Source organism: Salvia hispanica, chromosome 2 (genome assembly GCF_023119035.1).
Source record: "Salvia hispanica cultivar TCC Black 2014 chromosome 2, UniMelb_Shisp_WGS_1.0, whole genome shotgun sequence".
Classification (NCBI taxonomy): Eukaryota; Viridiplantae; Streptophyta; class Magnoliopsida; order Lamiales; family Lamiaceae; genus Salvia; species Salvia hispanica.
The window spans coordinates 19,842,270-19,858,699 of NC_062966.1; the positions used below are offsets into that span (position 1 = coordinate 19,842,270).

A 16,430-nucleotide genomic window follows, 5' to 3' on the forward strand; every position below is an offset into this window, starting at 1 on the left:
TCTGATTCACAAAATTATTATAAAAAAAATCAGAAGACCCCATCTTTCAATTTCCTACTCTAGCATAGCTTCTAGTGTTTGGTGTATTTTCAAAATGAAGGGTCAAAGATCAACTTGTAAATGTACCAACTTTGACAACTACTACTACTATCTTACCAATAAATTTATTGGTCTTGATAGTTTAGTTTATATATCAACTATTACTAGGGATCATGAATCATGCCTCTAAATAAACATTTTTTAGATACTATACTAAAAAGTTGATTAATAAAGCACCCAAATTAGTCATCATCTAAACGTAATAGAATTTCGTCACTAGAAAGCATACACACATCATGTAAATAGGAAGCTTCCAAGTAATTTCCATCAATTTTTAGTGTATATATCCAAATGTGACATTGCAGTCCAATCCACCCAAGAAAGCACCAAGGATGTAGTAGTATAATGTAATCACTCGTCATTTCCAATAATTGAATTATACTTTTACCACAAGTCTTGGTGAATCTTTTAAATAGTACTACCACTACTATAACCTTGTGTTTTTTGTGATGAAATATTTGACCCCACAACCATATGTTTCAAAATAAAACAAATACGAAGATAAGAAACAACAATTAGATCATGATCGGAAATTTTGTTATATACATTGATTTCAAGCTTGACAACAACAATTGGATGTCAGCTCCAAGATTCATAAACTTAAGAAATTTTGATAGATCCAACCCGGGGTTGGATCCATTCCTAAATACGTATTTAGGTAAAGCAAACCGCACTAGAAAAACCTACAAACGAGAGGGAAGCCACCTAAGGCTTCCCTCTCTAACGTCGCTAGCCTTTTGAATTTGATGCGGACATAACAAGGGATCGAGAATATACACAAGAACATACGACACATCGTCTCATGCTCATGAATAAGACCTAACCAAACCGAAATTGCAAAATGACCTAGACTTGAAAAGGCCACCAAAGAGGAACCTTGTCGGAGACTCTTGAGGCGCTTGGGTTGACTCGTCTGGGCTGCCCTTCACCCTAAGTATGGTCTGCCCAATTGTTTGCCTGATGGAATCTATTATCTTGGGGTCGACCGGGTACCCTGATGACTCACGAACATAGAACGTGTTGACAGCTTTGCCTGATCTTGTGGTCACTTCTGCTCGTGTTACAGTTAGGCTGTTCTCGCGGAATATCCTAGTGACATCGGACAGTAGCCCGATTCTGTCAGAAGTGCAGAGCTCTAGCTTCAAACCCTAGTTACGGAAGATCACATCATCAGTTGAAGATCATGTAAGAAACCATCCTAGCTATAATCACTCATGAAACGCGCTTCAGTCCTTACCTCAGAGACTCGTCGTTGGATTGCTGCTTCGAGACAATGAATCACCCTTTGTCTCTCAGCATCAGATTTGACTGGGGATCCATCAATGTGCCTAATGCAGTATTCCTTCAAATGAAAACATGAGATAAATTTAAGACTAAAAACAGAACACAATGCATAATATCTCATCATTTCATAGATTTAAAATGCTATTTATATACCTGATGCGCTTCTGCTCCTTCAGCTTCGACGTTTCCATGGAAAACAACGTATTGCATATCAGTCAAAGTGCAGACTATGTCAAAGAGGAGCTTCGGTCTATCCTTGCATCGGATTGTGACCACCGAGTAATCCCTGCCGTGCCAGTTAACAACGTTCACATTAGGCCTATCCTTCTCATCAGATGAATCCTCGCCCATACGTTCGTAATCCCTATCATCAAACATCATCTGGTGAAGGCGTCTCTCAGTGTGGGTCGCCCCGAGCGAGACCACAGTCTTGGCCTCCCGAGTTTTGTTGCTACCCTTGAGTACATTGCACAGGAGGCGCTTAACCAGGGTCAGCCTCTCCGGATCAATGATAGCTCCCCCCGTCTCCTCATCTGTGACTTGCATCACTGCTGCAGCTCGGGTGTTATGCGTCCACACCTCAGCATTCACCACATTGCATTTCAGGTTTGTTAGGACAGCACTCACTTCGGAGAGCAGCCCTGGTCTGTCACTGCCAATTAGTTCAATCGATGTGTGGTCCGTCCCCAACTTCACCCCAACTGATCTTCTCATTGAGGATGCAAAGCAAGAATCTGGACCAAGTGACTGAAAATGATAGTAGAAAGGAATCAATCAAGACTGCATTATGAATTCCGAAATGAAAATAGATGCCGAAAACTATCACAAGCAACACAACACAACTAACCTTCTGTATATAATCAAGAATCCCCTCATCAGTTATCTTGTTTCCATCATTATCAGTCACATTGAACACTAAAACAACACAAAGAAGTTGAAAAATCAACAATTTCATCCCATCTCAACAGAGGCAAACATGATTATCAAACTGAAAAGGGGGAAAGATATACATACCATCCATGAACCATCCTCCATCAGAGCATATATAAGCCTTGGTTATCATCAGATTGAGATCTGTGAGAATTTGCACAACTTCAAGAAGGATTCCTTGTTTATTAGCACTGTCCACCTACATTGAAACACAAAGAAATCAACAAGGGATCATTAGATTATCGCACAAAAACATCGATTTCAACGAATCAAAACCAAGCAGAGAACAGCAGATCAACCACACACCTGAATCACAGTGGCATTCTTACAAGATTCATTATCAATCACCACTCTGCAAATTAAGATTTAAACAAAAAAAAGTGTCAAGAAAAAGACCAACATTTTGAATCAAAACTAAATCAGAATAAAGAGAGAGACATAGTACCTCGGAGGATTCATTCTCCTAATGAGCTTCTCATATTCATCATCCATGTCTCTGGAGTAACTGACTGATGCTTCTGTATATAAGCAAAATTAGCAAGTTCAGACAAAGCCAAGATTTGATTCTTTTTTCTTTTGTTCTATTTTCCCCTCACAATAAAGAAACAGAGAATTAGTAAGAACACAGAATCACCACCACCAATCACAGAGAAGATGCTCAAACCAAATAGAAAATCATTAGATTTGGGGAAGGACTAGAAATCTAGAATGCCCCCCTATAAAAGGCCAGCCAATTAACAAGGTTTTAACCACCAAAAACAATAAATAAATAAAAAAAAAGATGCTGGCTTCCTTCTTCCTCAGTATACCGTGTATGGGGTGTGTGGGTGGCCCGGTGGGGCACTGTCTAACACACACACACGCACAGTACCAAAAAGAAACACACACACAAAGTGGAAGGTGTGAAACACAAGCACGGATATCATAGCAAATTACAGGCTGGAAACAACGAAGACTTATACAGAAAGTTCAAAAATACAGAAAAGTACACATATTATTAACGAACAAATCCCAAAGACCGTAAAAATCAATCAACAAACAGCTCCCGGGAAAAAAATAGGAAGAAGGGGGAAAAAAGGAAAGGAAAGATTTCTTTTTTTCTACAGAATTCACCAGAAATCCACCAAAACTAAACACGCACTTGACTTAATTTGTCAATTTCACATACCCATTGAAAAGTCTTGAATAATATTTGACTGAGTCACCGATGCCTCCCAATTTCAAAACCGGCAAACAAATAAAGAAAGAAAGGATCAAATTTGCTTCTCCGTTGGGGAGACTTAACACACTTTGCACCTGCCACTCTGTGTAAAATATGTTTGCGGCAGTTGTGTTGTGTGTGTGTGTGTGTATATATATATATGGCAGGTAGGTTGATGGGGTGGGGGCTTTCTATTTTCAGTTGGCCTTCCGATTCTCAGGCCTTAATATTTTTATTGATCCAAAAAATCAATAAATTTTGGAAGAAATGGAGAGAGGAAGATAGAGAATTGGGGGGGCGTTGTCGTGGTGAATATACTGGAACCATGTTGTACATGGCGTATTTTAGTAGTGGGCCCCGGCTGTTCGGTCCCCGTTTTGGTGGGGTGGGGATGGGGGCCTGCTAAAATGCGCCACCTCAAATATTAGTTTCAATTTCATGAATGATTTATTCAATAATATTACCGTTATTTAATTTGTCTTTAAACTACTACCACTTTAAAATCCGCTTAAATTATCTTTATTATCGATTTGTTGAGATTTTGCAATTAACCAAGATTTAGTTATTGATATAGCTTAATGAATTACGTGCTTTACCCTATCGGATTTCAACCAAACACTATCATATTTTAGATAGTGAAACAAAATTATGGCATTATACTAAATTAAACAATTTTATTTATTTAATTTGGATTCATATTAAGCCAAGTTAGCACCAAAATATTGATTTGCAAAATCAGAACATATTAATAGTTTGGTAACTTTACGTGAATTTAAATTTTGCATTGGAAATCTTAATTTGGCAAAACTTTGTATGCAAAATCATAATTTTGTAATCTATCATCGTGGTTGATTAGATTTGAATCTGATTGATTTAACACGCAATGAATAATATCGAAGTGAACGTCTAACGATAGAGGAAGTATGACGGTCATTTAATTTTGAATGACGAAGAAAAGATGAAGGTAAACTTTAATCTTAAAGAAACATAGTAAAACCAACGTATTGTGACCCTCCTCTTCAATCCCATCAAGATCCGCCAAAATAATGAATATCGAATACCATTAAATAAGATCAATTAGTTTGGGCACAATATTTTCTTTTATCAATAAGTGTGCACTATAACGGATTTAATGTTAGGGATTAGCTGATTTGATTTATAGTACTGTCTGAAAATCCAGGAATATGTGGGGTGAATGAATAATGAGTGCTCTAGTATTGATTAAATATCTTGATTTATTGAAATATCTTAGGTTCATTATACTTATTTCAATTTTTGGAGCGGTAAATTTTTATGTTTTATTTATCGTAGACACGTGTTAAAACAGTGTGTTTAAATACTCCTAGGTTTAGGCAGAGACAAAATGAGTATATAAATGTTTTTGGTAACGGTTTTTTTACCATGTCTATTCAAATGCTGCACTGTTACTGTAATAATTAACTGATTACTAGAATGGGATATTTACAGCACTCGCATAGTTATGAATTCTGTTAGGACAGTTATCTTTTTGATTTAATACTATATTCAACATTTCTTGGTACTATCATAATAAAAAAATAATTGTTGGTAAAAGTATAATAAGTAGTACTACTATAGTACTCAAATTGGTAGCATACCTGTCAAATCAATTTGAAAAAAATAGGAATAGTGGTTCCTAAAATTGCTAAATTTTTGTTTAAATTTGGTATTTCTCGCTAATTTTAAAATTGATTTAAATATCGCAAACTTTGCATTATGTTTGGTATTTCCTAAAATGACCCAATTAAATATTTTTATCAAAATCTTTTTTTTGAGCAACTGTGATAAGTATGATTTATGATATTTTAAACTACTTTTTAAGTTAATAACAAGTAGGATAAAAAGTAACGTAGAAGACCACATTGTGATTTAATTGTGTCTAGTATAATAAAAATGTCTCGTAAGTTAGTCAAATATGGTAATAAACATGTTATGGGAAATATCAAACCAAGTGCAAAATTTGTGATATTCTAAACCAATTTTAAAGATTATGGAAAAGACCAAATATTGGCCAAAGTTTATGATTTTAGGGACCAATATCGCAAAAAACATGTTATGATAAATTAGTCATGGATCTAGTATATATCCGCGGTTACCCAGTTTGACAGTAATATGATCGAACTATATAAAATGTAGTACAATACATACAAAGAGAAAGGAAAATAAAACGTTGTGTTCAAAATCTATTAACATAACTTTCACGCGATTTCTTTATTAATCTACGGAACATTTATTTGCGGACTGATTGATTAAGTAGTATTGTAGTACTAATTGGCGATAGGGTTTATATTTATTTAATCAGACTATGGTAGTAATTAATTGCAGGACGGCCACCCGAGAATGCAGCCGCCACCATACATTTACACATTTGACACAAACCCTAATTTTGACGGACATTAGTTGCCCCACATGATGAGGGCAGCCAAATTATACTAAAAAAATATATCTGCAAAATACATACATATATATACAAACAGTCGTGTGTGTGTGTAAGTTATATAGTAATAGTATTACCAATATTTAATGATGGTCAAAATAAAATTAGATTTGTGGTGATGCTTCACATAAGCATGTCTTGCGCTACATTGCTGGTGGGGGTGGCTGCATTTCATGCCTACCCACATGCTCCTCCATATATTCTGCTTCCCACTTTTATGTGTTTTTTTTTTCTTTTAAGAATCTAAATAAAAAAAATTATACATTTATTTAAATGGAATATATTCACTAAACTTATATGAACCAAAACTCAATGGTTGTTGAAAATTTTTAAAAAATAGCTAGGCTTAGTTGTTAAAAGGAAGCGAGAAAATAATTAAAATTAAATTAATCATAATCGATCCTGAATTAATTGTAATCAAGTTATAATCAAAATTGGAAAGTTGTCATAGGAATGAATGCATGTAATTTGCTAAATTGTTAAACTTTGGAGATAATGTTATAAATATAACATTTGGTGATAGAGTAGGTATAGGATACGACTTGGCTCTGGTATGTGTGTGTGATTACTATAAGTAGGTCTTTTAATTCTCAGTGTTTTGGATATAGATTCCACATAATACTCCCATTATTTTGCTCATTGTCTGCCCTGCAATATAACCAATTTTGAGATAATGTTTATTATGATCAATTTGATTTATAATTTTATACAAGTAATTTTTTATTTGGTCGACCATATTAAATTGAATAATACAATAATATATATCGAGATATGTTAATATTTCTTATTAATTATTTGGATGAATTGTGTCCTTATAAAAGCAACTTTAGTTTTGGAAAAACACCATGTTTAACTAAGGATCGAAAATTTGTCGTACCCATCTTATTTAGGGCAAACCAACAAAAGTTAATGTCGCCTATCGATCTTAAGCTTTACAAAAAACCTCAAAACACGATTTTTGGCCTTCCACTTAAAATTTTGTTGGCTTTAATATGCATAAAGGTGGAAATTATAGGCCTCCTACCAAAAAAGCAAAATTTTGAAACCATTTTGCAGTAACTAATTTTTTCACACCAAACAATAAATTTATCTTTAAAACGAATGTTACTTTTATGTGTTACAAAACGTTCAAGTTATAAAATAGCGAGTGAGAATTGCAGTATAGAAACTGTTCGGTATATATATACCAATCATAACAAAATAGGTATGTCACTTTTCTATGCGACTGCCGCTTTTCTCTGTTATCTAAGAAACTACAGTTTCGCGACAATAAAATTCGTTTGTACTTTTTATTTCAACAAATCTTGAAAATATAATGCCTAGTCATAATTTAATGGAATATTAATCCAACGTGAACTTAATCACTTATATAGTACTACATATATAGTACTCCCTCGAATTCATCAGGAAATTTCATGTTGTTGCATTATCATATTTTAAGTAACAATCGAAATATCCAAATATATATATACTACTGTATAATTTATTGACAAAAGGAAAAATAAATAAAAGGTATGTGTGCACTCCAAATCACCCTAAAAAGGTTTAAAACTACTCATTTATATGGAGTAGCTAAATAAACTTGATGAATAAATATAGTAAATGAGAGACACGTCCATTAATTAGTAGACAAAAAGCCGAAATTCTGGAAAATTGTCAAGTTTTGGAAACCCACTTAGGAAAAATAATTTTTGCATGAATTTGTCGAATGGTTTCCCATTTTCACAAAATAACATCAAAAGTGATGTACGAATCAGCTTCATCTTTGAGGATTAAATTAAACGTTGCTTTCCCCACGCCATAGACAATCTATTTCCCACCAATTTTGTAAATTCCGATTTCTAAAGTCACGTCCAAGCATTATTATTGATTAACTTAATTATTTACTTGATGGAAATAAATTCGATTTTATTTTGAAATTATAGTACTACTACTAATAACTATTCATCCGAAAATTTAAAATAGTACTACGTATTTGTAATTATGTGTATCGAATATCTATACTCTAATTTTCAACGATTTTGTTCTATCAATCATACTAAGTAGTGGTGTGGCTTGTCTTATCATTACCAAACTCGTTCGTTAAATAAAAATTTGTCTTAGAGATGATTCAATGTTTTTCTTGAGATTGACACGATATATGTTTTACATATATTAATAGTGAAAGATCACTGTCCACATGTTTTCACTTAGTAATATATTTAATTTTCAAGCATATATACTGTATATAATTATATTTTCCTGTGTTATTTCTCTTCTTTTCATTCAAAATGTCCATTTTTCTTTTTTAGTTGATCTTATTTAAAATGTCTATTTTCTATATTCAGAAATAAATTCTTCTTCTCTTATCTTATCTTTAAATATTCAACTACATTTTTCTCTCTATTTATAACGCTTAACAATAATATGAACATCTTGAATAGGGCGAGGAAGTAGTTTGGAACTGTAATATGTTACAACGTGCAAACCTAACTCACCTAAAATCAGTATCTTGCTCTTTAGATTATATAGCCGGTTTCATTAGAATCCAATCTTGCACACAAATTTTGTTTACTACCAGGAGCACTAAATTTCAAATTTTTCTCTAGAAAAAAGTTTTAAAACCAGTACTCTCTAAACCATTTGGATGGGAAAATTAAGTCTATACTTCATAGTTATAAAAATAGTGAGATATTTTTAAAAAAAGAAAAAATAAAAGGACTAATTTTATACTTCCTTGATCCTAAGTTAGTTGAGTCGTAATATTCTTTTTTAGATTGTCCTAAGATAGTTGAGTCATTTTATTTTTGATAAAAACTTTATCTTCTTTTAAATTTTACTCTTTTTTTTTCTCTTTTAGTATCTTTAACACGTCAATTTCTTAATTCTCGTAATAAAAAAATATCTTAAATGCCTTGGAACCGAGAGAATACTATTGTAAGTGGTAACAGTACAATAAGTGCACAAATAGTGACACTATCTGTCCAAATCAGATTCACAACCTAGTCACCAGTCAAATAGATAAGTCACTTTTTAATACTAGTAATAAATCAGAACTAAAATTAGTAAAAATAAAATAAAATGTTCATGGGGAGTCACACCGACGCACGTGACTACTGCGCGCTTCTGCAAACAGCTAAAAAATCAATTTATTTTATTTTTTATATTTATAAAATTTTGTTTTCATGAAATGGGCCAAGTATGGGCCGGGGCTCAACAAATATTCTTTACTTACCTTTTCAGCTTTTATTTTATTCCTCTTTATTAATTAAATAATCTAAATACTTACGTCCCTTCAGCAATACGAAGAGTCCGGCGCTGGGCCCACATGTCCACGTCAGAAGAAATCTTGAGGGGGTAATCTTGAGATTTTCTGACGCCATAAATCTGCTTTATACTTTTTGTCCCACCAAAATAATTTTGCTTTTTAAAAAAATACTCACCCTATTCCATTATAAATGAAAATTTTACTTTTAAACATGAAATTTTATATAGTGCAGTATTTTATGAGTTAACGAGAACGAGAATAAAGTAAAGAAGATGAAAAAATCAAAAATAATGGAGTATTATTTTTATTTTTAAAAATGTTATATTTTTAATGAGATGACTCATAAAGGAAAACGTTTAATTTTTTATGGCAGAGAGAGTATAAATTGAAAGTTTGAAAATGTCTATGTATGAAATTTATGAAAGAAATTTATATCTAAGTCTATAACTTTTCTATAGTTTGGTTAATATTAATTTTAATTATTATATTTTTATTTTCACAAATAAAAATTTGTACTTTTTTACTATATGCTAACCGGCAGAGTGACAAAAATTAAACAACTTATACCGATATACTCCTCCGTTCCATAGTAGAGTCATTTTGTCATTTTGGTATGTTTCGTAGTAATGGAGTCATTTCTCTTTTTAGTAAAAGTCAATACTACATTTGTTTTCGCTTATTTTACACTCTCTTACTTTATTCTCTCTTTATTTATCTATCTTTTATGTTTCTTACTTTATTCTTCCTTTACTTGATCTCACTTAGCAAAAAATTTCTTAAATCTCGTGGCGAAAAGAAATGTCTCCACTACCGCAGAACAGAAGGAGGACTTTACATATATGTTTGGATGGGATAAATCTCATATTGTTACAATACTTCATCTTTTGATAGTATATTTTTATTTCAATGTGAAATTTATTATGTATCTACAGTATATTGTACTCCATATGTTTAATAGTAGTAGAGACATTTCTTTCCGGTATGGAGATTAAGAAAATTTATGTTAAGTGGGTCAAATAAAGAAAAAATAAAGTAAGAATAAAGATAAAGAGAATGACTTTATTACTATGGGAAAAGAAATGACTCCACTACTGTGGAACGTACCAAAATAGCAAAATGACTCCACTGCTATGAAACTGAGGGAGTACATTTGTCAATTTACTACACTAAACTTTAGTATACAGTATATCATACTTTTACTATATACTAAGGTGGTGTTCGGTTTCCTAGATAAAATAATACCAAGATATAATCTAGGATTGAGTTACGAAACTATCCTAGTCATAGGGGGTTAGCTATGACTAACTATCCCATGATTATCCATCTAGAATTGAGTTGAGAGACTAAATCTCATGAACCAAACACACTATTAATTTAATTCAGAATACAATCTTGCAAACCGAACATCTGTAAGACTCTTACAAACTAGGAATACCCATTCACAATTCATTGTTGGTAAATCACTATATTGAATATGTATATTCCATTAGCCTTGCCACATTAATCTTTTAATCATTTTCTGGCATATAAATCATGGACTCTTCTATCAAGTTTTGTGGCACCTCCATGTCAGTTTAGATTTGCTTCACTCTAGTAAGTGAATCTGTTACATAGGAGGGATTTTGTAATTTTATATTGTGCCACTTATGTTCATAATTTTCAGCATTGTTGCAAGTTTATGAATACTTAGTTAGAAGTAATTGAAGATAGATGTGCATGTTTATGATTCATCGACGGCATTGAACAATATGTCAACATTATATATAGCATGTTGATTTTACTTGAATGCTTTGGATAGCTCTAATTGTTGATTAAAACTGTGTCAACCCAAGCGTTTAAGAGATAATCTTAATTGTAGAGAGAATACATTTTTTGGAGGGTGGTGGACAAAAGAGGAAAGGTCAGTTCCTCGTGAAGTAGCATTTAGGGCAAGAAAATTGTGGTCCAAATCAAGAGATGCAAGAATTGAGAATAAGTAGAAGAAGACGATGACAAAATACGATCTAGACAGTCGCCCTTTTTCTATTACAATTTCCCCCAATATTTCGTTCATTTTATTAAGGTTGATCTCAGTCATAGTATATGTATTCCACGATATTAAAATCAATTAATTATTAGTATAATATATTTATTTTATAAGGACTCAAAATTAAAAACACAATTAATTTTGTTCAAATTTTTTTAAAAATTTGCCAAAATTGAGGATGTGAAGGGAAAACACCACAAAGTTGATAACACAATCAACTGCACGAATTAACTTAGTATACTACGTACTCTTTTCGTCGCCTATTAAATGTTACTCCCTCTGTACTCTTTTCGTCGCCTATTAAATGTTACTCCCTCTGTCCGTATAGTATAATTTGACCTAGTATTCCATTTCGATCCGCTCCAAATAATTTAACCCATTTCACTTTTACTATTTTTTGTAATGGACTCTATATTCTACTAACTCATTCCGACTCACATTTTATTATGAAACTAATAAATAAAAGTATGACCCACATCCCATTAACTTTTTCAACTCATTTTTCATTACATTTCTTAAAATCTGTACTCGGTCAAAGTACGTTGAGTTATTAGGACGGAGGGAGTAGTATATAATTTGACACTTAATCAAGTTTTAATTAAATTATTATATAAATCTGAATTAAAATACGTTTGAGCTAGTCCTGTCCCATTTGAGGGGATGGTGCTTTCGCTAATATCTCCTCCATCAATTTGAAAACGACACACTCTCCAGTGAAATTTGTCATCAATCTTCTGAATTTAATTAATTAATTGTTTGTTACCCACCAAACAATCAAGATGAAATTGCATACCCCACTCCCAATTTTTATACTAAATTGTAAAATCTCCAGCTAATTTTCAAAACACAATTACAAATCTTTACAATTTATGTGAAAATGCAAAATCTCCCAAAGAGGAAATGAATTGCATAATTGAAGAACGTACATGTGAGTGGATTTGTTAGATTCGTTACAAATTAGGAAGGAACAAGCTTTGGGTCTGCCCTATGTTGATACAACCACTGAAAATGTCAAAAATAACCGTGCACCAGCTTTTATGTCACTAAAAGTAAAGATTCTCAATTTTTTTTTACAGAAAATCTTGGTGAAGTCAATTATCACATGCACGATATGAAAAATCATTCTGTCTATGTATTTTGAATATTGTTACAAGTACAGAGTCACAGTGAATAATAGTCAAGTGGGCGTGTGTGGAGAGATAGAGGACCACGAGAAGAAGAGTAGCCCACAATTGCTATGAAACCAATACAATACTTACAACTTGATGTGTAAATTGAAGAGATTACTATAGACTATAGTGTAGTTAATTTATGTGGGTGGGGAGAGACTTTGCTTCTTCTTTTTTTCTGAAATTTTTATCTTTTTTCGAGTTTTGGATATTAAAGTACAAAAACTAGAACAGAAATGTGTTTTTTTCCCTTTGTTTCGTTGTCTTGATTTTGTTCCTTTCTTGTGTATCATAACTATGATTTGTTAGTAGTAATTTTTAGACGGGACTATATATATTAGGGGTGGCGAAACGGGTTACCCGCGGGTACCCGCACCCGACAAGTCGGGTACCCGTACCCGATTTTAGCTAAATTGGTTGTCCCAATACCCGCCCCGTGATATACCGGGATTATCCGATACCCGTGTCGGGTATCCCGTACCCGGCATTGCGGGTACCCGTACCCGACCCGAAATTCGAATAAAAAATTTGAAAACCATAATAATCGTCAATGTTCCCTAATTTACTTAATTAATATTGATGGTAAACTTTGAATAGATTAAGTAAAAGTGAGGGGACTCTACAGCTAGTTCCGATGAGTTTTCAATTGTATGTTCGTCGGAATATAAAAATGTTTCAAAAGAACTCTTATAAACATTTCATTTTCTTCACTCATTTTGGAAAAATAATAATATAAATACTCTTCTCTACATTATTATCTCTCTTACTTTATTTTTTCTCCATTCTAACTATTTATTTTTAATTTTTCAAAATGGATGTGTATATGGCTATTACTATTTAACTATTTATTTTTTTCTCTAATTTAACTATTTGAAACGCCTCTATTAATATGGAATGGAGGGAGTATTAAAAATGATATATGGCTCTAACACTAATATTAACGGGTATTAACGGGATTAACGGGTATACCCGTACGGGTAGTGGGTATACCCGCTACCCGCAAAACTCTAAAACACACTATCCGATCCCGCCCCATTTCCCGTTATCGTCGGGTATCGGGTACCCGATACCCGCCGGGTAGTGGGTCGAGATGGGATTTACCCATTACCCGCTACTCATTTTGCCACCCCTAATATATATGCTCATTTTAATTTTAGTCAGTGAAAATAAAAAGATATCCATACTTAAAAATATGTAAAATAATAAACCATAAAATTAGCTAGTACTCCACTATAATTTACAAAATGTGGAGTAATATTTAATTGCATTTTTGAAATTGTGTGTGTTTCATTTTTGTCTCCCCATAAAACTGCATGATGGGATGTGAATTAGTTAGCTATTTAGTTATTCACCTATATATCCACCGACTTCGGATATTTTGATACCCTTTGGCATTTAATTTACTAATGTAAGGTGTTTTTTACTATCTATTTTACCCACATTTCTTAAAAACCACCATCTCCTTTTCTAGAGGATCGTCAATGTATATTACTACCACACTATTGAATTCCCCTTAAATGTGGAATTTGATAGCTGTTAACTTTTTTTCCTTGGGATAGATTCTCCGCGAGATTACAATTTATGGTAAATATATATGCAATCATTATTCATGATTAATTTAAAGATGAGAATAGGAGTTCCTAATTTATATATTAAAATTATTTTATTAAGTCGCCGCAACATATTAATCAAACCTCAAGTCCTTAACATCCAAAACATGATGAGATTTGGAACTATATATGAATCCGAATTTTAATTTATTCACAAAAACGAAGAACATAAAATGGTTCCTTATCATCCAATGATTAAAAACGGTTCCTAATGCATATTTTGAAATGAGCAATGATAAACAACCAAATTTTGTACAATCAAAATAAAGTTATATTAATAATTTGATGTATTAATTATATATTAAAATTATAAATATAGTAAGTGAATAAGTTAAAAAGACTTATTAGCCTTTAACCTCATTTTTTATATTTATATTTAAATTTTCTTTCTATTATTTTTAAAATTTTGAATTAAAGTATGCACTAGTTACATATATAATTCTAAAAAAATAAAAAAATTATAAAAAATCATAAATATATAACCACAATATTATGCACTTTCCATGTACTATATATGTATCTAATATTTTAATTAAATTCATAAATAAACCTATTTTTTTGTTAAATAAACAAGAATTTGGTTGTACAAAATTTGGTCACATAGATTTATTGTTTTGGGGACGTACATAATTATTACATCCTTGATATAGTATTAAAAATTAAATCCAAATATTGGACGTGGAGATGGTAAAGCCATTGAAATTAACCAAGGCCACTTGACAAACGCGTCATGCATGGTACCACTTCAAAGGACACACGATTAGCCATGCTAGGTTGGCAACAAGTAGTACAATTTTAATTTTACATCACGTGTGCTATTTATTCGTTCAAAATAATACTCCCTTCATCACTAGTAAATGTATTTGCATTTTTATAATGCACTAATTACATTTATAATTCTAAAAAAATAAAAAAATTATACAAAAATCATAAATATATGACCACAACATTATACACTTTCCATGTACTATATATGTATCTAAATATTTTAATTAAATGCATAAATAAACCTATTTTTTTGTCAAATAACTTAGATTTTGGTTGTACAAAATTTGGTCACATGGATTTATTGTTTTTATAAAGGTGTAGATATGAGAAAAAGTGTAATTTATATTTTTCTGATATGATAAAGCACACCAAACCTAAAAATGGTCAAACTAGTAGGAGTAGTACACAATTAATCAACTCATAATATAAATACAATAAAAAAAAAAAAACTAATAATTCAGGGATTCTACCTAAAAAAACAGTTTTAGAAAGAAAAAAAAAACAGAAACGAACTAACAACACACATTACTATGTGTCTACGTCGTGTGTCAATCCCCATCGACCAAAAAACAACACTGCGATATCACCACCACCACTTGAAATACCAACAATGGAAATAGGCATAACTCTAATTAAATTCATTTTGCACCGAACCTAAAATGTTGGTGGCCTTTTCCTAATTGATAGCTAGGGGAAGACATAATGTACGTTTTGGCACATTCGGTTTACATAAAATATGGTAACACTTAATATTTATCGTTTGAATTGAATGAATACATAGGCCTTTACGTATAATATTGTACTCCATTATTTTACACATTTTACATAGTTCCATTTCATATTGTTGAATGTAACAACAACTGATCACGTGGGTGACAGTTGGTTTTACATCTTTCATTGTCGATTTAAGGAACTAGAATTTCAACAAACTCAATATTTGTGCAATTAAATTTTGAAAAATTAAATGTGATGTTTTGAAAGTTGTAGGTCCAATAATTAAGAGGTCATTCTTTATGAGCCCAAAAAGGCCGATCAGCTTCTATTGTTGTTTATTGATAGTTTTTCTAAACTTTAGAACCTTTGTAATTGGGTTTCATTTTTTTTTACAATAAAGCGTAACTCAGTTGGTAAGACGTTTCTTTTTTAACCGATAGGTTGGAGATTCGAATCATCATAAGGGTAAATGATAAACTAATAGAAATCCATGAGTTCCATCCTAAAACTAATTGGTGATAGGAGGAGGGCCCATGAGACTTATATACTAGTTTCAGTTTTCTCTTGACACCGATGTGGGACAGTCATATGTTATATTTTTAGTTTCAATTGTCAACACCCTCCCTCAAACCCGGTTGGACTTTTTCTAATCGATTGGACAATCGGCCCAATTTTTTTTCGATCGTCATATGTTATATTTTTAGTTTCAATTGCCAACATGAACCATTGTTAATCTTCTTTTGAAAAAAAAAGAAAAAAGAAAAAAATTAAGGTTTCATTTTTAAATTGAATGTTTATTTTTTTTTCTTTATTGGGAGTGAATAATGAATTACAATCAATAGTACTATTTTAGGGCAAATATTTTGATCAAACCTTAATTAAGGTTATACTTAATGAAGGAGTATAAAATAAGACTGATATTTGAGG

The 16,430-nt window shown here is 32.0% G+C and overlaps 1 protein-coding gene across 2 annotated transcripts; it reads right to left on the reverse strand.

Annotated features, from left to right (window-relative positions):
* Nucleotides 1–622: 622 nt before the first annotated feature.
* LOC125207258 (ACT domain-containing protein ACR4-like) lies at nt 623–3,788 on the reverse strand. Of its 2 annotated transcripts, none has more exons than XM_048106525.1 (8): nt 3,482–3,788; nt 2,759–2,831; nt 2,620–2,665; nt 2,398–2,512; nt 2,231–2,298; nt 1,537–2,130; nt 1,337–1,441; nt 623–1,247 (listed from the first exon to the last, which is right to left on the reverse strand). In XM_048106525.1, the coding sequence occupies exons 1-8, from the start codon at nt 3,483–3,485 to the stop codon at nt 906–908; spliced, it is 1,347 nt and encodes a 448-aa protein (XP_047962482.1). In that variant the 5' UTR covers nt 3,486–3,788; the 3' UTR covers nt 623–905. The 2 variants fall into 2 exon arrangements, with proteins under 2 accessions (XP_047962482.1, XP_047962483.1); XM_048106526.1 differs by lacking the exon at nt 3,482–3,788 and adding an exon at nt 3,123–3,141.
* Between the last annotated feature and the right edge of the window lie 12,642 nt (nt 3,789–16,430).